At 37.4% G+C, this 16,576-nt stretch overlaps 1 protein-coding gene across 1 annotated transcript in view; it reads left to right on the top strand.

Moving 5' to 3' along the window:
* FYCO1 (FYVE and coiled-coil domain autophagy adaptor 1) overlaps positions 1 to 16,576 on the top strand; it is a 238,226-nt gene that overhangs the window by 92,316 nt on the left and 129,334 nt on the right. Inside the window, exons 5-9 of the mRNA XM_058183372.1 lie at positions 2,411 to 2,517; positions 2,663 to 2,806; positions 4,505 to 4,598; positions 7,507 to 10,104; positions 11,466 to 11,558. Of these exons, the coding sequence (XP_058039355.1) occupies positions 2,411 to 2,517; positions 2,663 to 2,806; positions 4,505 to 4,598; positions 7,507 to 10,104; positions 11,466 to 11,558 (3,036 nt within the window). The remainder of the gene's footprint in view (positions 1 to 2,410; positions 2,518 to 2,662; positions 2,807 to 4,504; positions 4,599 to 7,506; positions 10,105 to 11,465; positions 11,559 to 16,576) is intronic.

Genomic DNA, 16,576 nt, shown 5'->3' with positions numbered 1-16,576 from the left:
CTTCCTGAATATTTCTGCTGTATGGTGTTTCCCCGGTGGCCATCAAAATTTCTGTTTCCACATCCTCCCTATCCCCCCAGGGGTTTTGGGTGGGGTCTTCATACCTTTCACGCTCTCTCTGTCGCTCTTTTGCCTCACGATACAGTCTGACGGCTTTTGCAATTTGTAATTTATCCTTAATTTGCTCCTCCTGTCGCCAAGCAGAGAGTTTTTTACGTAGTTTTTTCAGTGTCCCCAGCCACTCTGTAGAAATTTCTGAGTATGTGGGAGGGTCCGTTGTGGCTGCCAAGGCTGCTCCTGTCTCCTCCAGCTCATCTTCTGAGGTTGGCTTTCTCCCCAGAAAAGATTTTTATCAACTCTTCTATGATAGTTCTGGGATGAGATGTCTGCCAGCTGCTCCTCATTAGGTTCGCATTCGTGCTCGACATCGTTAAGGAAAAAAAAAAATTTCAGTCCCCTCGGTTGTGATCCGGGATGACTGATTTTGGGTGAGTTCCAGCTTAATGTCAGCCTGCCCCAGATCAGTGTTTGAGAAAATAAAAACCCAACTTCATCATGTTGAAGAATTTGGTAATCTTTATCATACAAGTCTGGATGCGGTGAAAAGCAAAGCTGGAATTGGAAGTAAATCAAAACCCCAGAGTCATATTCTCTCCTGAACCCTCCCCCTACTAGAGGTCATACAGTAATAGTCCAATGTCTTCTTTCTCCTCAGCCAAGTGTAGTTTCACTTCCGATATTCTCCCTCTGTCAATCTTCTGAATGGAATGTGGAATCAGCAGCTGCCGTTACATTCACGCGCCAACACAATTCAAACCTCTGGTTTTGAAAATGGCATTTCCCCTCTCCCCCACATACAATGTCAGCCAACGCTGGGAACAGTGAAAACCTCCCCCCCTTCTCCATAAAGCATGTAAGACAATCAGTAGAGCAAACTTTTAACAAGGTAATAAAATAGTCAGATAATCTAGTAGGAGAAATACACTAAATTAAAGCGGAGGCTGACAGGTGACCTGAATTTCTCTCCACACACCCCGGGTATCAGAGAGCAAGTAGAGAGTCTGCGGCTTAGGAATCCTGGTAGTTTTTGCTTCGTTTTGGGAGAACTGATTTGATGTCAAGGTTCCGACCAATGGCCTAATAAAATCAGGAGCCTCAAGCCACTTTGCCAAAAAAATCTAGTTGTTTATTAGGAGCAGCATGTTGGAATGATCTAAGTGAAGCCAGCTCTGACTTCATCCAGTTTGTGCCTTGCCTCTGACCCTGTTGCCCCATTCCCCAATGTGTGTCACCAGTCACATTGCCCAACCAGACAATGTCTCAGATCATAGAAGTCACTCCCTCTGGCCATTGTGGGTCTTCGCGGAGATGGCCTTGACTTCAGCTGGCTAGGATGTATTTTGTTTTGACTGAGGAGTGAATTCCTTGGTGAAGCTGCGAGGCACGGTTTCCCTTTCCCCTGCATATGGCAACTCGGGAGCAGGTCAGGAAAGGTTTGCAAGTTGACACATTGTATCATTAATCATACATATAGGATAACAAGAAGAAGAGCTAATTAGGGTTGACTTGTAACGTGGCCCCTTCAGTCAGCCTTCTGCACATGTGAAATCGAGGGAACCTGATCTATTCCAGTATATGTACTGATTGGCGACTTGAATTTTCATGAAGACTACTTGGCAAAGCAGCTTGCCTGGTCTATGGCAGTGATGGCTAACTTTTTTTTCCTCGGGTGCCAAAAACGTGTGTGTGCCCAAATCCATAATGCAATGCCCCCCACGCACGTCCTGCCCCCCCTGCGCTTCCCCACCCCCTGTGCATGCATATGTGACACCCGCCCCCCTCCCCCATTTTGGGTCTAGCAGGCCTCCCTGAAGCCTCCAGAGGCCTGAAATAGCCAGTTTCTAGACTTCTGGTAGGCCCATTTTTCTCCCTCACAGAGCCTCCGTGTGAGCCCTATACTTACCTGGCATCCAAAATGGGCCATGTGGAGACTCCTGGGACAGGCCGGGTGGCATGGACATGCACAAGTGTCTCCTGGATGCACAGCAGAGACCTGAAAATCAGCTGGCCGGTGGGAAGCATGTGTGCATGCGCAGTAGAACTGACCTAGGGCGACTACTTGCATGCCTGCAGAAATGGCTCCACATGCCACCTGTGGCACATGTGCCATAGGTTTGCCAACACAGATCTATGGAATTCTTCACCAGGCCCATTTTGCTCATATGTGAAAAAACTTAATGTGAATATCTCATAGGGAAGCAGTTCTGCTCAAATATTTATATAACAAGACAACAATTTATCTTGTTATTTGCTGGTTTGATGAACATTGGCTGTACAGGTTCTTAAAATCTTTAAACATACTGTGTTAATAGAAATCAAGCATTTTTAATAAATGTGTTTCATTTTTTAGCTCCGCACATCTCTTGGTAAAGGGAGGGCATTTATCCGCTACTCCTTAGTGCACCAAAGGCTTGCAGACACTTTACAACAGTGTTTTATGAATACCAAAGTAACAAGGTAAACATGACTGTTTTGTTCTTCTTGGTAGTGGTGATTACTTAATTGAATTTATATCACAGTGTAATCATCATTATATATCTTGTTGAAAAATGTGGAAATAAATTGCTTTTTTCATTTTTCTTTTCTTTTTCTGTTTTTAAAGTGACTGGTACTATGCAAGAAGTCCCTTCCTCAATCCAAAACTGAGTTCTGATATTATTGGTCACCTCTATGAATTAACTGAAATTCAGTTTGATTTGGCATCAAGAGGCTATGATTTAGATGCTGGTTGGCCCACATTTGCCAGGTAATACAAACTTGCTGCCACTATATTAGAAAAACTTCTACAAAGTCTATAATTTTCATAAAGCAATTTTACCTCAGGCTGTATTAAAGTTTCTTTATATAAATCAGTGGTCAAATAATACTGACTTTTCACAGTTTTGCAGTATTTCCAGATTAGATTAGACATTGAGAAGGACGATCAAAAATATACCTATCACCCAAAATTTTTAAAACACATATTGCAACTCTAAAGGCATAGATTCTCCTTAAATTATGGACATAATTGAGCCTGCCCATCACAGTTGTGACAGTCATAAAATTCTATGACTTTTTACAGTGGTCATTAAGCAAATCTGTGATCATTAAGTAAACAAATGGTATGCTTCAAGTGTGATTTTGCCAAAAGTCAGCTGTAAATGATGATTTTTGGCAAAATCATAACATGGTTACATTACCATGGGACACTACAAACAGCTGTAAATGCTGAGCATCCAAGGGCACATGACTGCAGAAGGGCCCAAACATTGGAATCTAAGTCATAAGTACCCCCAGATAGATCTGTTGGAATGTTGAATGGTCATTAAGCTACCAGTTGTAAGTCAACTGTCTGCATATTCAATTCTAAACCAAATGGATCCTAGTAAACCTGACCAATTAAGGAGTCAACTAATAACTCTCAGGCAGAGCTCAAAGAAGAGCTGAATTCTGAAATTCTTATTTCAAGTTGTAATAAAAACAAAAAGAAGCAATTGATGTAGAGGAGCCACATGAGGAGAGAAGATGGGAAGCAAGTGATGAAACATCACTGTATAAACCTATAATTTGTGGGGTAAGAAATGTGGAAGGTGATCCTTATTTAACGTTTAACATTTACTTCAAAATTATGAAGGAATTGAAGTAGGAAGCCTTCTTAAAAATATAAACAAATATAAGTTTCATCTTGAAAAGTTTTGCTTCAGATGCTCACAGGAATTCAAGATCACCTCTCTAGGTCTTGTTTATTTGCTCCAAAATTGAAGATAAACATAAATATATCAGTTTAGATGCAGGTAAATAGTTGCTGAGATGAAATTCTTTTTATATATAATTTTATTTATAGTTTCTTCTTTAACATCCATAAGTGCTTAGTGAACAGTGAATTGTCTGGGTTGATGTATATTATACACAATACTAATAACAATAATAATAATAATTGGGTATACATAATAATATTTCAACTTCTAATGTTTATGTATACATAGTAATTGTATTCTATTATGTCTCCATATACATAATACTTTTTTTTTTATTTGCATTTATATCCCGCCCTTCTCCGAAGACTCAGGGTGGCTTACACTATGTTAGCAATAGTCTTCATCCTATTTGTATATTTATATACAAAGTCAACTTATTGCCCCAACAACCTGGGTCCTCATTTTACCTACCTTATAAAGGATGGAAGTCAACCTTGGGCCTGGTGGGACTAGAACCTGCAGTAATTGCAAGCAGCTGCTGTTAATAACAGACTGTCTTAGCAGTCTGAGCCACTCAAGGACCCTTTTTCAATTTCTACCTTCTACCTCTATTCTTTAGTTCTTCATGAAGCAATTACCATGTCAGGAATGGTAATGTTAAGAAATATTCTGTATCTAACCATCATCTCTTGCCCTTTTTAGTATTTTACTGAAATAAAATGTTTGAAAACATTTTTTTCTTAAAACAATCCTTCTTCCATGTTCAGGAGAACGTTGTGCTCACTTGGATCCTCAGCTTACCTATGGAAGCCTCCAAGCCGCAGTTCAAGCATGAGCAGTTTGGTGAGCAGCTCTGTGCAGGTAATTGTATTGAGCTATGCTGGTTGGAGAAATCTGGGAGTTGAAGTCCACAAGTCTTTTTTTTTTAATTGAAAAAGTTTTACAAATTTTTTTACCACTTAATTCCCCCCCATACCCCCACCCTCTTCCCACCCCCTTTCTCTCTCCCCTCCACCCTTCCCCCCACCCCCCCAGGACTTTCCAGAGCAGAATACAGGTTACTGCATCTATCAGTCATAAGCTAAATTACACCAATAAACCATAATTCATAATCTCTCCTCTCCCTTTGAAACCTTAACTCCCCTTTCCCTTATAAACAAGTACATTAATACAATACAATTCTTACAATCACTCTTAAACTATTTAACACTTCAATATAAAAGTTGATTTAAATGTAATCAGTCCAATTTTCCATTCCGGTGTATATCTTTCTTGTAGATTCTTTGAGTACATTAAAGTTTCTGTTTTCTTTCTTAAGTCCATTAGAATTAGTCCAGTCAGCAGTGCTGCATCTTCCAATATATCAGTAACGAAAGTCCAACTACCAACATTAAATTTAAAGTCAATTTAGGCATTATTCTTCAAAATAATGTTTTATGTAATCCACCAAATTTATAATTCTGTCACGCTCATTAACAAATATCATTTTTCAATCCTCTCTGTACCTTTTTAGTAGTTACCCAACCCATTTGTTCCTCTACTTTGCCTATTTTTCCTACTATTTCTTCTTCAGCAATTACAGGCCCCTCTTTACCTTGTATTTGTTTTACTTCCTTCTCCCACCCTTTTGCCTTCTCACCTATTCTCATCTTGACTTTTAACAATAAAGGATTTCCAGCCTCTAGTACATTAGTGTAAAAGTCTCTTGCTTTGAGAAATGTACCAAGACAAAGCTTTCTTCCTTTATAATTCACTGTTAATCCAGCTGGAACATCCCATCTATACTGCATCTGATGTTTCCTAAGTTCTTCCACCAAAAAGGCAAACTCCTTTCTATTTCTTAACATTTTAGAAGGAATTTCTTTCATCACTAATACATCTTGTTCTAATATTTGAATTTTATTTTTATAAAATGCTTGTAAAATTCCATTCCTAATCTTCTTGTTCATGAAATAAATCACAACATCCCTTGGTAGCTGCCTTTGACTAGCAATCCACGTGTTAACTTGATAATTTTTTTCGATATGAACTTCAAACTCTACTGGATATTCTCCATTTATGCCTGTAAAAGCCTGTACAAAAATCTCTTTTTAGTTCTCCTGCTTATTTTCCTTCAATCCTCTAACTCTCAAAGCATACTCCATCAATTTATATTGCAATATAACAATTTCCTCATCCGCCCTATCCATTTTACTCTGAACTTCCTCTATTTTATTTTCCAGATTCAAGTTAAGTTGATTATTCTGGGTTTCCTCTATTTTCATTTCCGAGTTCAAATTAGCTTGATCAGTTTCTTCTATTCTTTCATCCAACTAAATCATATTTTCTCCAATACATTGCAATGCTGCCAGCACACTTTCACTCATATTATTCCAAGGTTCCACCTTATTTTTAAGTTCCAAGATTGCTTTTTCCGTTCTATTTTGTTTCCCAGATTCAAGTTAGTCTGATTATTCTGAACCTCTTCTATCTTCTTTTCCAAATTCAAATTAACTTGATCAATTTCTTCCATTCTTTCCTCCAAACAGATCATACTTTTTGAAAAACATTGAGCTACGACCCCCACTCTTTCAGTCATATCTTTATTCTGAACTCCCAATGTGTTTTTAAGTTGCAATATTTCTTTTTCAATTTTACTAAATTTTTGATCTATTAAACCTTTTAGATATTCTTTCATTTCTTCTTTTAACTTATGTATTTGAACTGGCAAAACTTCAACATCCTTAAAAGCACTTAACTTAGTTTGCTTAAAAGCCATTTTTGTTAAACTCTTCAAAAGGAGGAGAAAATCTTCAAATCTTCTCTTAAACACTGTAATTAAATTAACCAAATCACTTAAAATCATTCCTTTGGCTTAGCCTCTTCATGTAACTCGAGCGCTGACAGCTTTAACGAGCACTTCCACTAACTTTCGTTTTCACACCTTGTTACACTGGAGACACCATTTCCTTCCTTCTTAGATCATTCCAACCAAAAAAAAATATTTATATAAAATAACTGGGGAGTTAAAAATTGATACTTGCAACTGCCAGTACTCCTGATTTTGCTCTGTCTGCTTATTAATCCATTCCAAGTTTAAAAATTGGTTGCAGCTGTGGACATGGCGTTTTGCTCTGCCTTCTGCAGAGGCGTCCTGGATCCGGAGCTTCCCCGAGCTTCGGAAGGAGCCCTCGCCCTCAAGCCTCCAGTATCATTCCTGGGGCTTTCCGGGGGGGGGGGGGGGGCTCTACCTCAGCTCGGTTGCTACCTCTCCCTCTTTGCCCGGGCTTGGAAACCCTCCTTTGCCTGGAGGCTTGGAAACCCTCCAGACAGCTGATTTACGCTGTCTGAGCGGCTCTACAGATCACAGGGCTGGCGGTCTAAAAAAGACCGCCATCAATGACACAGCACCACAGGAAGTCCTGAAGTCCACAAGTCTTAAAGCTGCCAAGTTTGAAGACCTCTGGTATAAACTATGAGGGGAGCAGTAATGCTATTATCTCTCTGAAAGCTTCTCTGATGAATGGCCTCACTGTGATGATTCATCACCTTTTCTCACTTCTGGGCTGTTTTAAACAATATTTATCATAGAACCAATATCCTTTTATTTTAGATGGTTGCCCTATTATCAGAATTCATGTGTGTTCTTCATTTGTACTTTAACTTTGTGTAATAATATTTAAAAAACCTGCTGGTCTGTTTTACCAGACTATTATAAGGATTATCCAGGCACTGAAAAATCTTTTATAAACAGCTTTCTTGCTAACTCAGATGTTTTCTTTCCTTTTAGGCTCCAGACAACCTTTCCAGCCTAAATGAAAATAGCTTTTTTAATACTGAATCTCTTGAAGGTCTAGATGATTTGCACATGGATCTTGACCAGGCAGAGCTGCAGCAGAAAGAACTACAGATTCGAATCCAACATCTGGAAGAAGAAAAGCAAGAGCTTCAGGCCATTGATGGCCTTCAGAAGCAGCAACTGCAAATGGAAAGAGAGAAGAACAGTGATATGGCAGAAGAGAATGACAGGCTAAGAAAAATGCTAGGGGAGTTAGAAAAACAGATTTCCCATTATACTCAGGGCACCATACAGGAGTTCCAAAAATGTTTAGAGACACTAGAACTGAATGCAACTGAAAAGCAGAAAGAATGCTCTGCAAAACTTGAGAACCTGGAGTCCTTGAAAAATGTTCCTGATCCCAAAATTCTTCTTTTGAATCAAGAGCTAAAGACCATGGAAATCTGGTTGGCCAGGAAAGATCTCTTGATCGATGAGCTTACTGCTAAACTAAAGTCAGCAGAGAAGAAAACTGAGGAGTTTGTAACAAAAGCAAATAATCTTACGGATGAAAAAAATCATCAGGCCACTAGCCAATATGAGTCCATACTAAAGATTGAGGAGTTATTAAAAAAACTTTGTTGGGCAGAAGAGGAAAAGGCTGATGCTCAGAAACTGCATAGTGAACTTCTTTCTCATTTTAAAATTATGGAAGAGCAACTCCATGTGAAAGAAGAGAAACAGAAAGAATTTGAATTGAAACTGAAATGCCTTACCATTAGCACAAAGGAAGAATCTGAAAAGTTGCTTGTTAATCTGGAAGCCATGACTACTGAAAGGGCTGAACTTAAGAAAGAGCTAGCAGTGAAAGACAAAATGGTAGCTGATTTTCAAATCCAGCTGGCAGATATACTGGATTATATAAAATCATTAGAGCAAAAGCTTCAGGAAGAAAAAAAAGAAAAGGCAGAATCTGAGAGGCTACTAAGTCATACAAAAACAACAATGGGACAAGAAATAAAAAATTTAATGGAGCATCTTGAATTGCTGGAAGTGCAGTTGGCAAAACTCAATGACTTGGTGAAAAGTTTAGAAGAGCAAAAACTGGAAGTTGCTATGAAAAGAGACTATCTCGAGACAAGAGTATTGGAAATGGAACACCAGATCACAAAACAGTGCTCGTCATTGAGAAATTCCTTTGAAGAAAATGAAAACCTCAAATCCCAGAATACTAAACAGCACCAAACCTATCAGAAATTGGAAGAAAAATGCAGAGAGTTAGATGTATCTAAATCATTTTTAGAAGGAGAAGTTGCTCGATTAAGAGCCTCTGAGAAACAGCTCCACAGTCAGATAGATGCCATAGTATCTGTAGATGAAAAGGAGAAAACACTTCGAAAAAAGAACAAGCTGTTGGATGAAAACTTGCAAAATGCTACAAGAGAAAGTCAGCTTTTTGATGAAAAATTGAAGGCTCTGGAAGCTGATTACCAAGAATTGAAACAAAATGAAAATAGAATTGCAGAATTCTTAAGTGTAGTCCAAGCAGAGCTCCAGAATGCCAAAGAACATAATCTGCAAATGGAAAAGAATCTGTCTTTTTCAAGGCAGAATGAAGAATCTCTGAAGTTACAGCTTACAGAGAAAATGGTGTTATTAGAAGGCCTGGAGAACCAATGCAATCAACTTCAAGAACAGGCTGCGGGGTATAGAATTAAAGTTGAAACTCTTGAGAAAAATTGCCTTCATCAAGCAAAAACAATAGAATCTCTTACTTCTGAAAAGATTTCTGTAGAGAAAGCCCAATTGGAATTGGTATCTTATCAAAAGAACGAAGCTAAAGATTTGACATTAAGACTGGCTGTTTCTGAGGAACAGCTGAATATCAGTTTGGTAGAAATATCTAGACTCCAGGATGAAATTATAGAATTTCAAGCCAAGTTTCAGCAGACAGCTGCAGAGAAACAAAAACTTCAGGAAAAATTAGATGTCACAGAATCTGTTTTAAGTGAGCAAAAATTATTGTCTCAGCAGCTGAAAGAGCAAAATGAAATATTGAACAGAAACCATATACAACAACTACTTCAATGTAAAGAAGAAGAGGAAATGCAGAAAAATGAATGGAAAAAAGTAGCCGAACAGAAAGCTGAATTGGAAAAGAATGTGTTGTGCCTAACAAATGAATTGTCCACAGTTAGGAATGATTTAGAAGTTGTTAATATGGAAAACATGGAAATCAAGGACCTTCTCCAAAGAACCAACATGGACATGGCCGAGCTGGGTATTCAGATTTGCTCTCTGACATCTGAAGAGACAGGAATGGAAGAAAAGCTTGCCCAAGTCACAGAGTGCAAAGCTACCAAAGAACTATCAATCAAAGAACAAGAGAAGATGCAACTTGAGCTGACAAGATTCAGTAAGGAGAAACAGGAATTACAAGAGAAACTGGAAAATTCAAATGTTTGTGCTGCCATTGTCCCTGACCTGCAAACTCAGCTGGAATTGACAGAGATACAAACAAAGAGTTTGCAAGAAACCAGCAAAGAAGAGGTAGCAACTATCAAATTTCAACTGAGCACAGAAATTCTAAACTATCAGACAAAATTTAAGGTAAATTTTGGTTCCTTTTTTGATCAGATAAGGCTGCAATTTTATGTTCATTTGAACACAGAGCTGTTCTTACCAATTGCAACTGCTGATTCTTCTGCAGCCTTAGTACCCAAAGAAAAAGTGCTAGTTTCTTCCAGTTAAATGAAGATTGGAAGTGACTTGACCAAAATATACCTTGATGAAGGTATCTTTTCTTTTTATGTACACCTAGAGCATATGCACCAAGACAAATTCCTTGTGTATCCAATCACACTTGGCCAATAAAAATTCTATTCTATTCTATTCTATTCTATTCTATTCTATTCTATTCTATTCTATTCTATTCTATTCTAAAAGAAAATATAATTATCCCAGGAGGAAAGTCTTCCTCCTTATATTATCTAGTCCCCTGAATGTTGTCAGGAGCCTTCGGATATTATTTATTTAGCCTTCGGATAAAATTTAGCCTTCGGATAAAATTTAGCCTTCGGATAAAATCTAGCCTTCGGATAAAATTCAGTTCCCATCCTCTGTTCTACCCCAACTTAACAGCATAATAATATTCAACTGAAAGTATGGCAGTGTTCTAGGGGAAAATAGATTCTGCGATAGCTTTCCCGGGAATACCTCAGGAAGTAAGTTTGCAAGCCAGTCCTTGGTATACTTCAGTCTGAAGTATTATGTATATAGAAAGACTTGGAACTAGAAAGAGAACCTGATTTGGTTTATTATCTCTTGACCTGATAGGACAGGATATACACAGGCTTTTGATCCATGCACACAGCCTTTTTACCTGTCCCCTTAATGGTGAAACTTGAGCAAGCCTAGAAGTGAAAAAAAAATAACTGTAGGAGACAGAGGAATTGGTACTGATGTGTGGATTCTGACTTGTGTGAGCTGATAGATGGTCCAAATGATAACACTGATGCTTTTTGGTCCTCAGATTTCAATTGCTAATATGACTGTGATTTCCCTGTCTAAATATTGCACTATAGGTAGTCCTTGTTTTTCACCTACCTTGTTAATGACCAAGCAGAGTTAATAGAGAACATGGAAGCAAGATCACAAGTACGGTCATATGATGTTTTGTTTAATGATTAACTCATAAATGACAACATAAACCCACCATGGTCACAGGATTTTCAGCTTCGTGATTGTGGTACTTAGTGAAGGTCATTTGTGGTCACTTAGCAATCCCAATTGTCACTAAGCAAGGACTGCCTGTACTATAAATCTCATTATAGAAGCTTTTATTTGTTGCACTTGTAATGATGACAATGTATAAATCAATCCCTAATTGGTTCCTGAAATCAATAGAAAATTGCATAATCTTTGGAAAAAATCATTTTCATTTGTTCCTGTTTTAAATTTTATCTTTGCAGGCTCTCAGTGAAGAATGTGAAAAATTAAAGGAAGAACTTGCAGAACAGAACCAACAAGCAAATGCTGCAGAAGAGGCACTCAGGGAAATGCAGGTTGAAACTTTAATTAATTAATTAAATCATTAATTTGATTAATTATATTAATATTTAATATTAATAGTCAATTGATATTTAATTAAAGTCACAGAACCATTTCAACTGAGCTAATTATTGATATTTTAAGCATGTTGGTCATCCAGCAGGAACACCCTCTAATAGTACAATGAAATCTTGATCAAACACCTCTCTCCCATTAAGCAAACTGAGGATACAGATGGATCTGATTTTTGTCTGGACATCTACCCCCAAATTATGGATAGTGCATCCAACATGGTCTGGATAAGGCAGTTCAGTTTACATTAATTTTGCATAATCTCTATCATTTATGTCATTACTCAAATGTTGTAAACTGCATAAATAATATAATTTACCTTTTTACAAACATCTAGTCTACTAAACTAGTTTCATTGTGTTCTCTTCCCACTACATTTTTGATTCAGTAGTAAGTGGAAAATATATTCCAGGGTTTAAAAGCAAACAAGCTTAATTTGATTCTGAAATGTTGGTGTGGCAGCTAGAACATGATTATTGTCAGGAAATGTACAATACTTTATACTACCTGCATTTTTATGATTTTCCTAAAGTCTCTCTGTAAACGCTTTGTAAATTGCATTAATCTTGTACATTACTTAAGAGAACAGATCATAGCATAAACTAATTCTAAATTTTAACTGATTTCCTGTTTTCTGGCCACAATGAGACCAAAACTTTGGAAAACTAGAGAGACAAGGATGCAGCATTCTCCAGTGCATAGTTCCATTATGCTTATGCATGTAGCTCCTAGAATCTGTACTTTCATGGGTATTTATTAAACTGGGAATGTTTAGATCGAGATTGTGGCCACCATTTTTAAACAATATAGAAAAGAAATCTTTTATTTAACACACAGAAAACACTAAAGGAAAGAAAAACAGAAAAAATATAAATTATAACAGCCAACTACTTAATAGCCAGCCATCAACTCCCCAGTCTACATCTAAAAAGGTACACACAAAAGGCACCATAAATTGTAAATACCATACACAGAGCATCCCAAAGCACACAGAGAACTTTTCTGAGGATGGACTCTAGCAATCCAATAAGCCAGGTTAGCCCAAACATTAACCAGGGCCAGCAGTCCAATAAGCCAGGTTAGCTAAACAGTAGCCAGAGCAAGGAGTTCAGCAAAGCAGGCAAACTGGCAAGCCCCACAACACAGAGAACAGCAATCTCTAGGCTTTGGCAAGTGCACACGAGACTCCACAGATTCAACACTTGTTCCCAACAAATGCCTCTCAATCTGCGTTGATCTCGCTGTCTCTTCCCTCCTTGCTCTCAGATCAGGAGGGGTAGTCCTTGCTCTTCTCCTGAGCTCTCCCTGTCTGCAAGCCTTACTAATTCAGAAAAGCCTTGCCTGGATTGACACTGCCCTTCCCCAGTTTCCTCCGAGGACAATGGAACTGGCCTCTCCATCTCTGTCAATTCTTGTTCCAGCTCATCATCCTCTGCATATTCAGACTTCGACGGGGGCATGACATTATCTCCCCCGCAGGGCCCCCTCCCCTGAGACCATGTGGGCTGGACGTTGTGGGAACCAGGTGTGGAAGTCCCTGACCAGACAAGGGGTGTGGACATCTGCGGTATTGATCTAGGTGAAATCCTCCACTCCATAACCTTTACACACCACAAGGTACTGAAACCGGCCCTGCAACCAGCAAAAATTTTGAATGCTGTCCACTTTGTACTCCACCTCTCCCTAAGGGGCTACCAGTCCCGATGGCGGTAGAGCCGGCCAATGCAGACTGTCGGCTAATACTGGTAGTAACAATGACCTCTGGAACACTGATGAATCCACATGGTCCGTGGCAAGGATAGGCGAAAAGCCACAGGATTGACCACCGCTTTGACTGGAAATGGGCCCAAGTAGGGATCAACTTGAGATCACGTTTTTTCTTTTTTTTTTCTTTTTTTTTAGGGCAAAATTTTTATTTTCCATAATAATTCCCACAATTTGACCAGTATACAATACAATCACTTATCCAACAATCAATCCTATGCTCAAATTATACTCAATCAGGGCTGCTCGACCGCCACTCCCTCCCTTAATCCTTTCTTCCCTTCTCATCCTTCTTCAACTTTCCCCACCATCCTTCTCCTTGCTTTCCTACTTCCCCACCTCTTTCCCACTTCTCACTACCATCCTTTCTAACCCTCTATCTTCTCCTTCTTCTCCTCCTCCTATCCTTTCTTCTCCCTCCCTTCTTTCCTACCTACCCACCTGCCTACCTACTTTCTTTCTTCTTTACTCCTCTTTCCTTACCCTTTCCCTTTGGGAGTGGTTACCGAGCAGTCCCGACTTTACACCATTCCAACTTCTTTAATTCTACCATTATTCCTGTACAATGGCAACCAATCAATTTATAGTCTTCCCCTTCGCCCCCATTCCCCCCCCCCCGAGACTTCCCAGAACAGAATACAGGATATTGTAACTAAAAAACATAATCTAAAATATAACATAAAACATTCCATTTCACACCATCACACTATCAATTCCCTTCTTTCTTAAACTAATACATAGCAATTCCTAACTTCACTCAAAAACTAATTGATATTTTTTAATCTGATACTTATTTTGAATATAATCAATCCACTTCCTCCATTCCAAAATATATTTTTCTTGTGTACAGTCTTTCAAGTAGGCAGAAATTTTTGCCATTTCTGCTAAATTTGATACTTTACTAATCCATTCTCCAATTGTAGGTAAGTCTTCTTTCTTCCAATATTGTGCAATCAATAGTCTTGCAGCAGTTATTAAGTTCAAAATCAGTTTTGTCTCTATAATCCACCATATTTTAATCCAAAAGGCTTTAACTTTTTTGCAAGTCCATCATATATGATAATAGGTAGCATCCTCACAATCACATCTCCAACATTTTGCTTTCACATTTGGATACATACATGACAGTTTTTTAGGATCTAAATGCCATCTATAAAACATTTTATAAAAATTTTCTCTTAAATTTTGTGCTTGCGTGAATTTAACATTCCTCACCCAAATTTTTCCCCATGTTTCTAACATTATAGGTTGTTGAAAATTTTGTGCCCATTTTACCATACAATCTTTAACCAACTCCATTTCTGAATCAATTTCAACCAATACATTATATAATCTCTTTATATGCTGTTGACCTTGATCTTTTATTTGTTTTACCAAATTATCATCACTTTGCCTTATACCAATTTTCTGATCTATTTTCCATCTAGATTGCAATTGTCCATACTGGAACCATGTATAATTTCTCCCTTCATCCCTCAATTTCTCCCTAGATTTTAACTGTAATTCCCCTTTTTCCATAGTCAAAAGCTCTTTGTAAGTGATAACCTCCATTTTTTGTAATATATTTATATTCTCTATCATATGTCTGGGGATGGTCCATATTGGTACCTTTCCATCTAACTTATATTGATACTTTTTCCAAACCCTCAACAAAGCACTTCTGACCATATTATTCTTAAATGTCTTATCAATTTTCTTGTCATATATTACATATGCATGCCATCCATATAACAAACCATAACCTTCTATATTCAAAATCCATTCCTCTGTTAAATTAATCCAATCAGAAATTAAAGCTAAAACAACTACATCATAGTACAATTTCAAGTTAGGCATTTTTAAACCCCCTCTTTCCCTAATATCTTGCATTATTTTTAACTTTATCCTCCGTTTTTTACCCTTCCATACAAAATTATTAGTCCCTTTTTACCATTCTTGTAAATTTGCATCTTTCTTCAATATTGGAATCATTTGAAACAAAAATAAAAATCTAGGCAAAACATTCATTTTTATAGCTGCCACTCTGCCCAACAATGATAACTGTAACTTCTTCCATTTCTCCATTTCTTTAATTACTTTTCCCCACAATACCTCATAATTATTTTTATATAATTTTACATTCGATGCTGTAATGTATACTCCTAAGTATTTAACCTTTTTAACTACTTCATATCCAGTTATTCTTTCTAGATCTTCCCTCTGATGTGTATTCATATTTTTAATTATCATTTTTGTCTTCTGTTGATTCACTTTAAACCCAGATACCTTACTATACTGATCAATTGTCTCCATCAAATATACAGCTGAATGTATTGATTGAGATAAAGAAACAACCAGATCATCTGCAAACGCTCTTAATTTATAATCTTGATTTTTAATTCTAATTCCTTTTATTCGATCTAAACCACGTATTTTACTCAATAATATTTCCAAAGTTAGAATGAATAATAATGGTGACAAGGGACATCCTTGTCTAGTCCCTTTCTCAATCTTGAAAGATTCTGTTAATCCACCATTTACTATTATTTGAGCTGTTTGCTTTTGATATATAGCCTTAATTGCTTGAATAAAATAATCCCCAAATTGCATTTTTTTTATTACTTTAAACAAAAACTGCCAATCCAATCTATCAAAAGCTTTTTCCGCATCCAAAAAGAGGAATGCTGCTGAGACCTGGCTGTTTCTTTCCAAATATTCAAGTAAATTTACAATTTGTCTCATATGATATCTCATCTGTCTCCCCTTAATAAATCCTGATTGATCATTATGAATTAATTGATTCATCAGTGGCATCAATCTATTCGCTAATATCTTAGCAAATATCTTATAATCAGTATTTAAAAGCGATATTGGCCTATAATTCTCTGGTTTAACACCGTCTCGATCTTCTTTAGGTATTAATGAGATAAAAGCTGTCCTCCATGAAGGAGGAGCTTCTCCTCCCCTTTGTATTCTGTTAAATAACTCCTTAAGTGGTACAATCATCTCATTTTGTAAATTTTTGTAATAAGTAGTTGTCAAACCATCTGTACCTGGTGCTTTATTCGCTTTAAGCTGCTTAATTGCAAACACTATTTCCTCTGAAGAAATTAATTGATTCGACTCTTCCCTTTGATCTACTATAATTTCTAAGATACCGTGGTCCTGTATATATCTATCTATATCTTTATCATTAATCACATCTCTAGAATATAAC

The sequence above is a fragment of the Ahaetulla prasina genome, chromosome 4 (genome assembly GCF_028640845.1).
Source record: "Ahaetulla prasina isolate Xishuangbanna chromosome 4, ASM2864084v1, whole genome shotgun sequence".
Classification (NCBI taxonomy): domain Eukaryota; kingdom Metazoa; phylum Chordata; class Lepidosauria; order Squamata; family Colubridae; genus Ahaetulla; species Ahaetulla prasina.
Note: the sequence above shows the minus strand (reverse complement) of the source record. Positions and strands in the feature narration are given on the sequence as shown.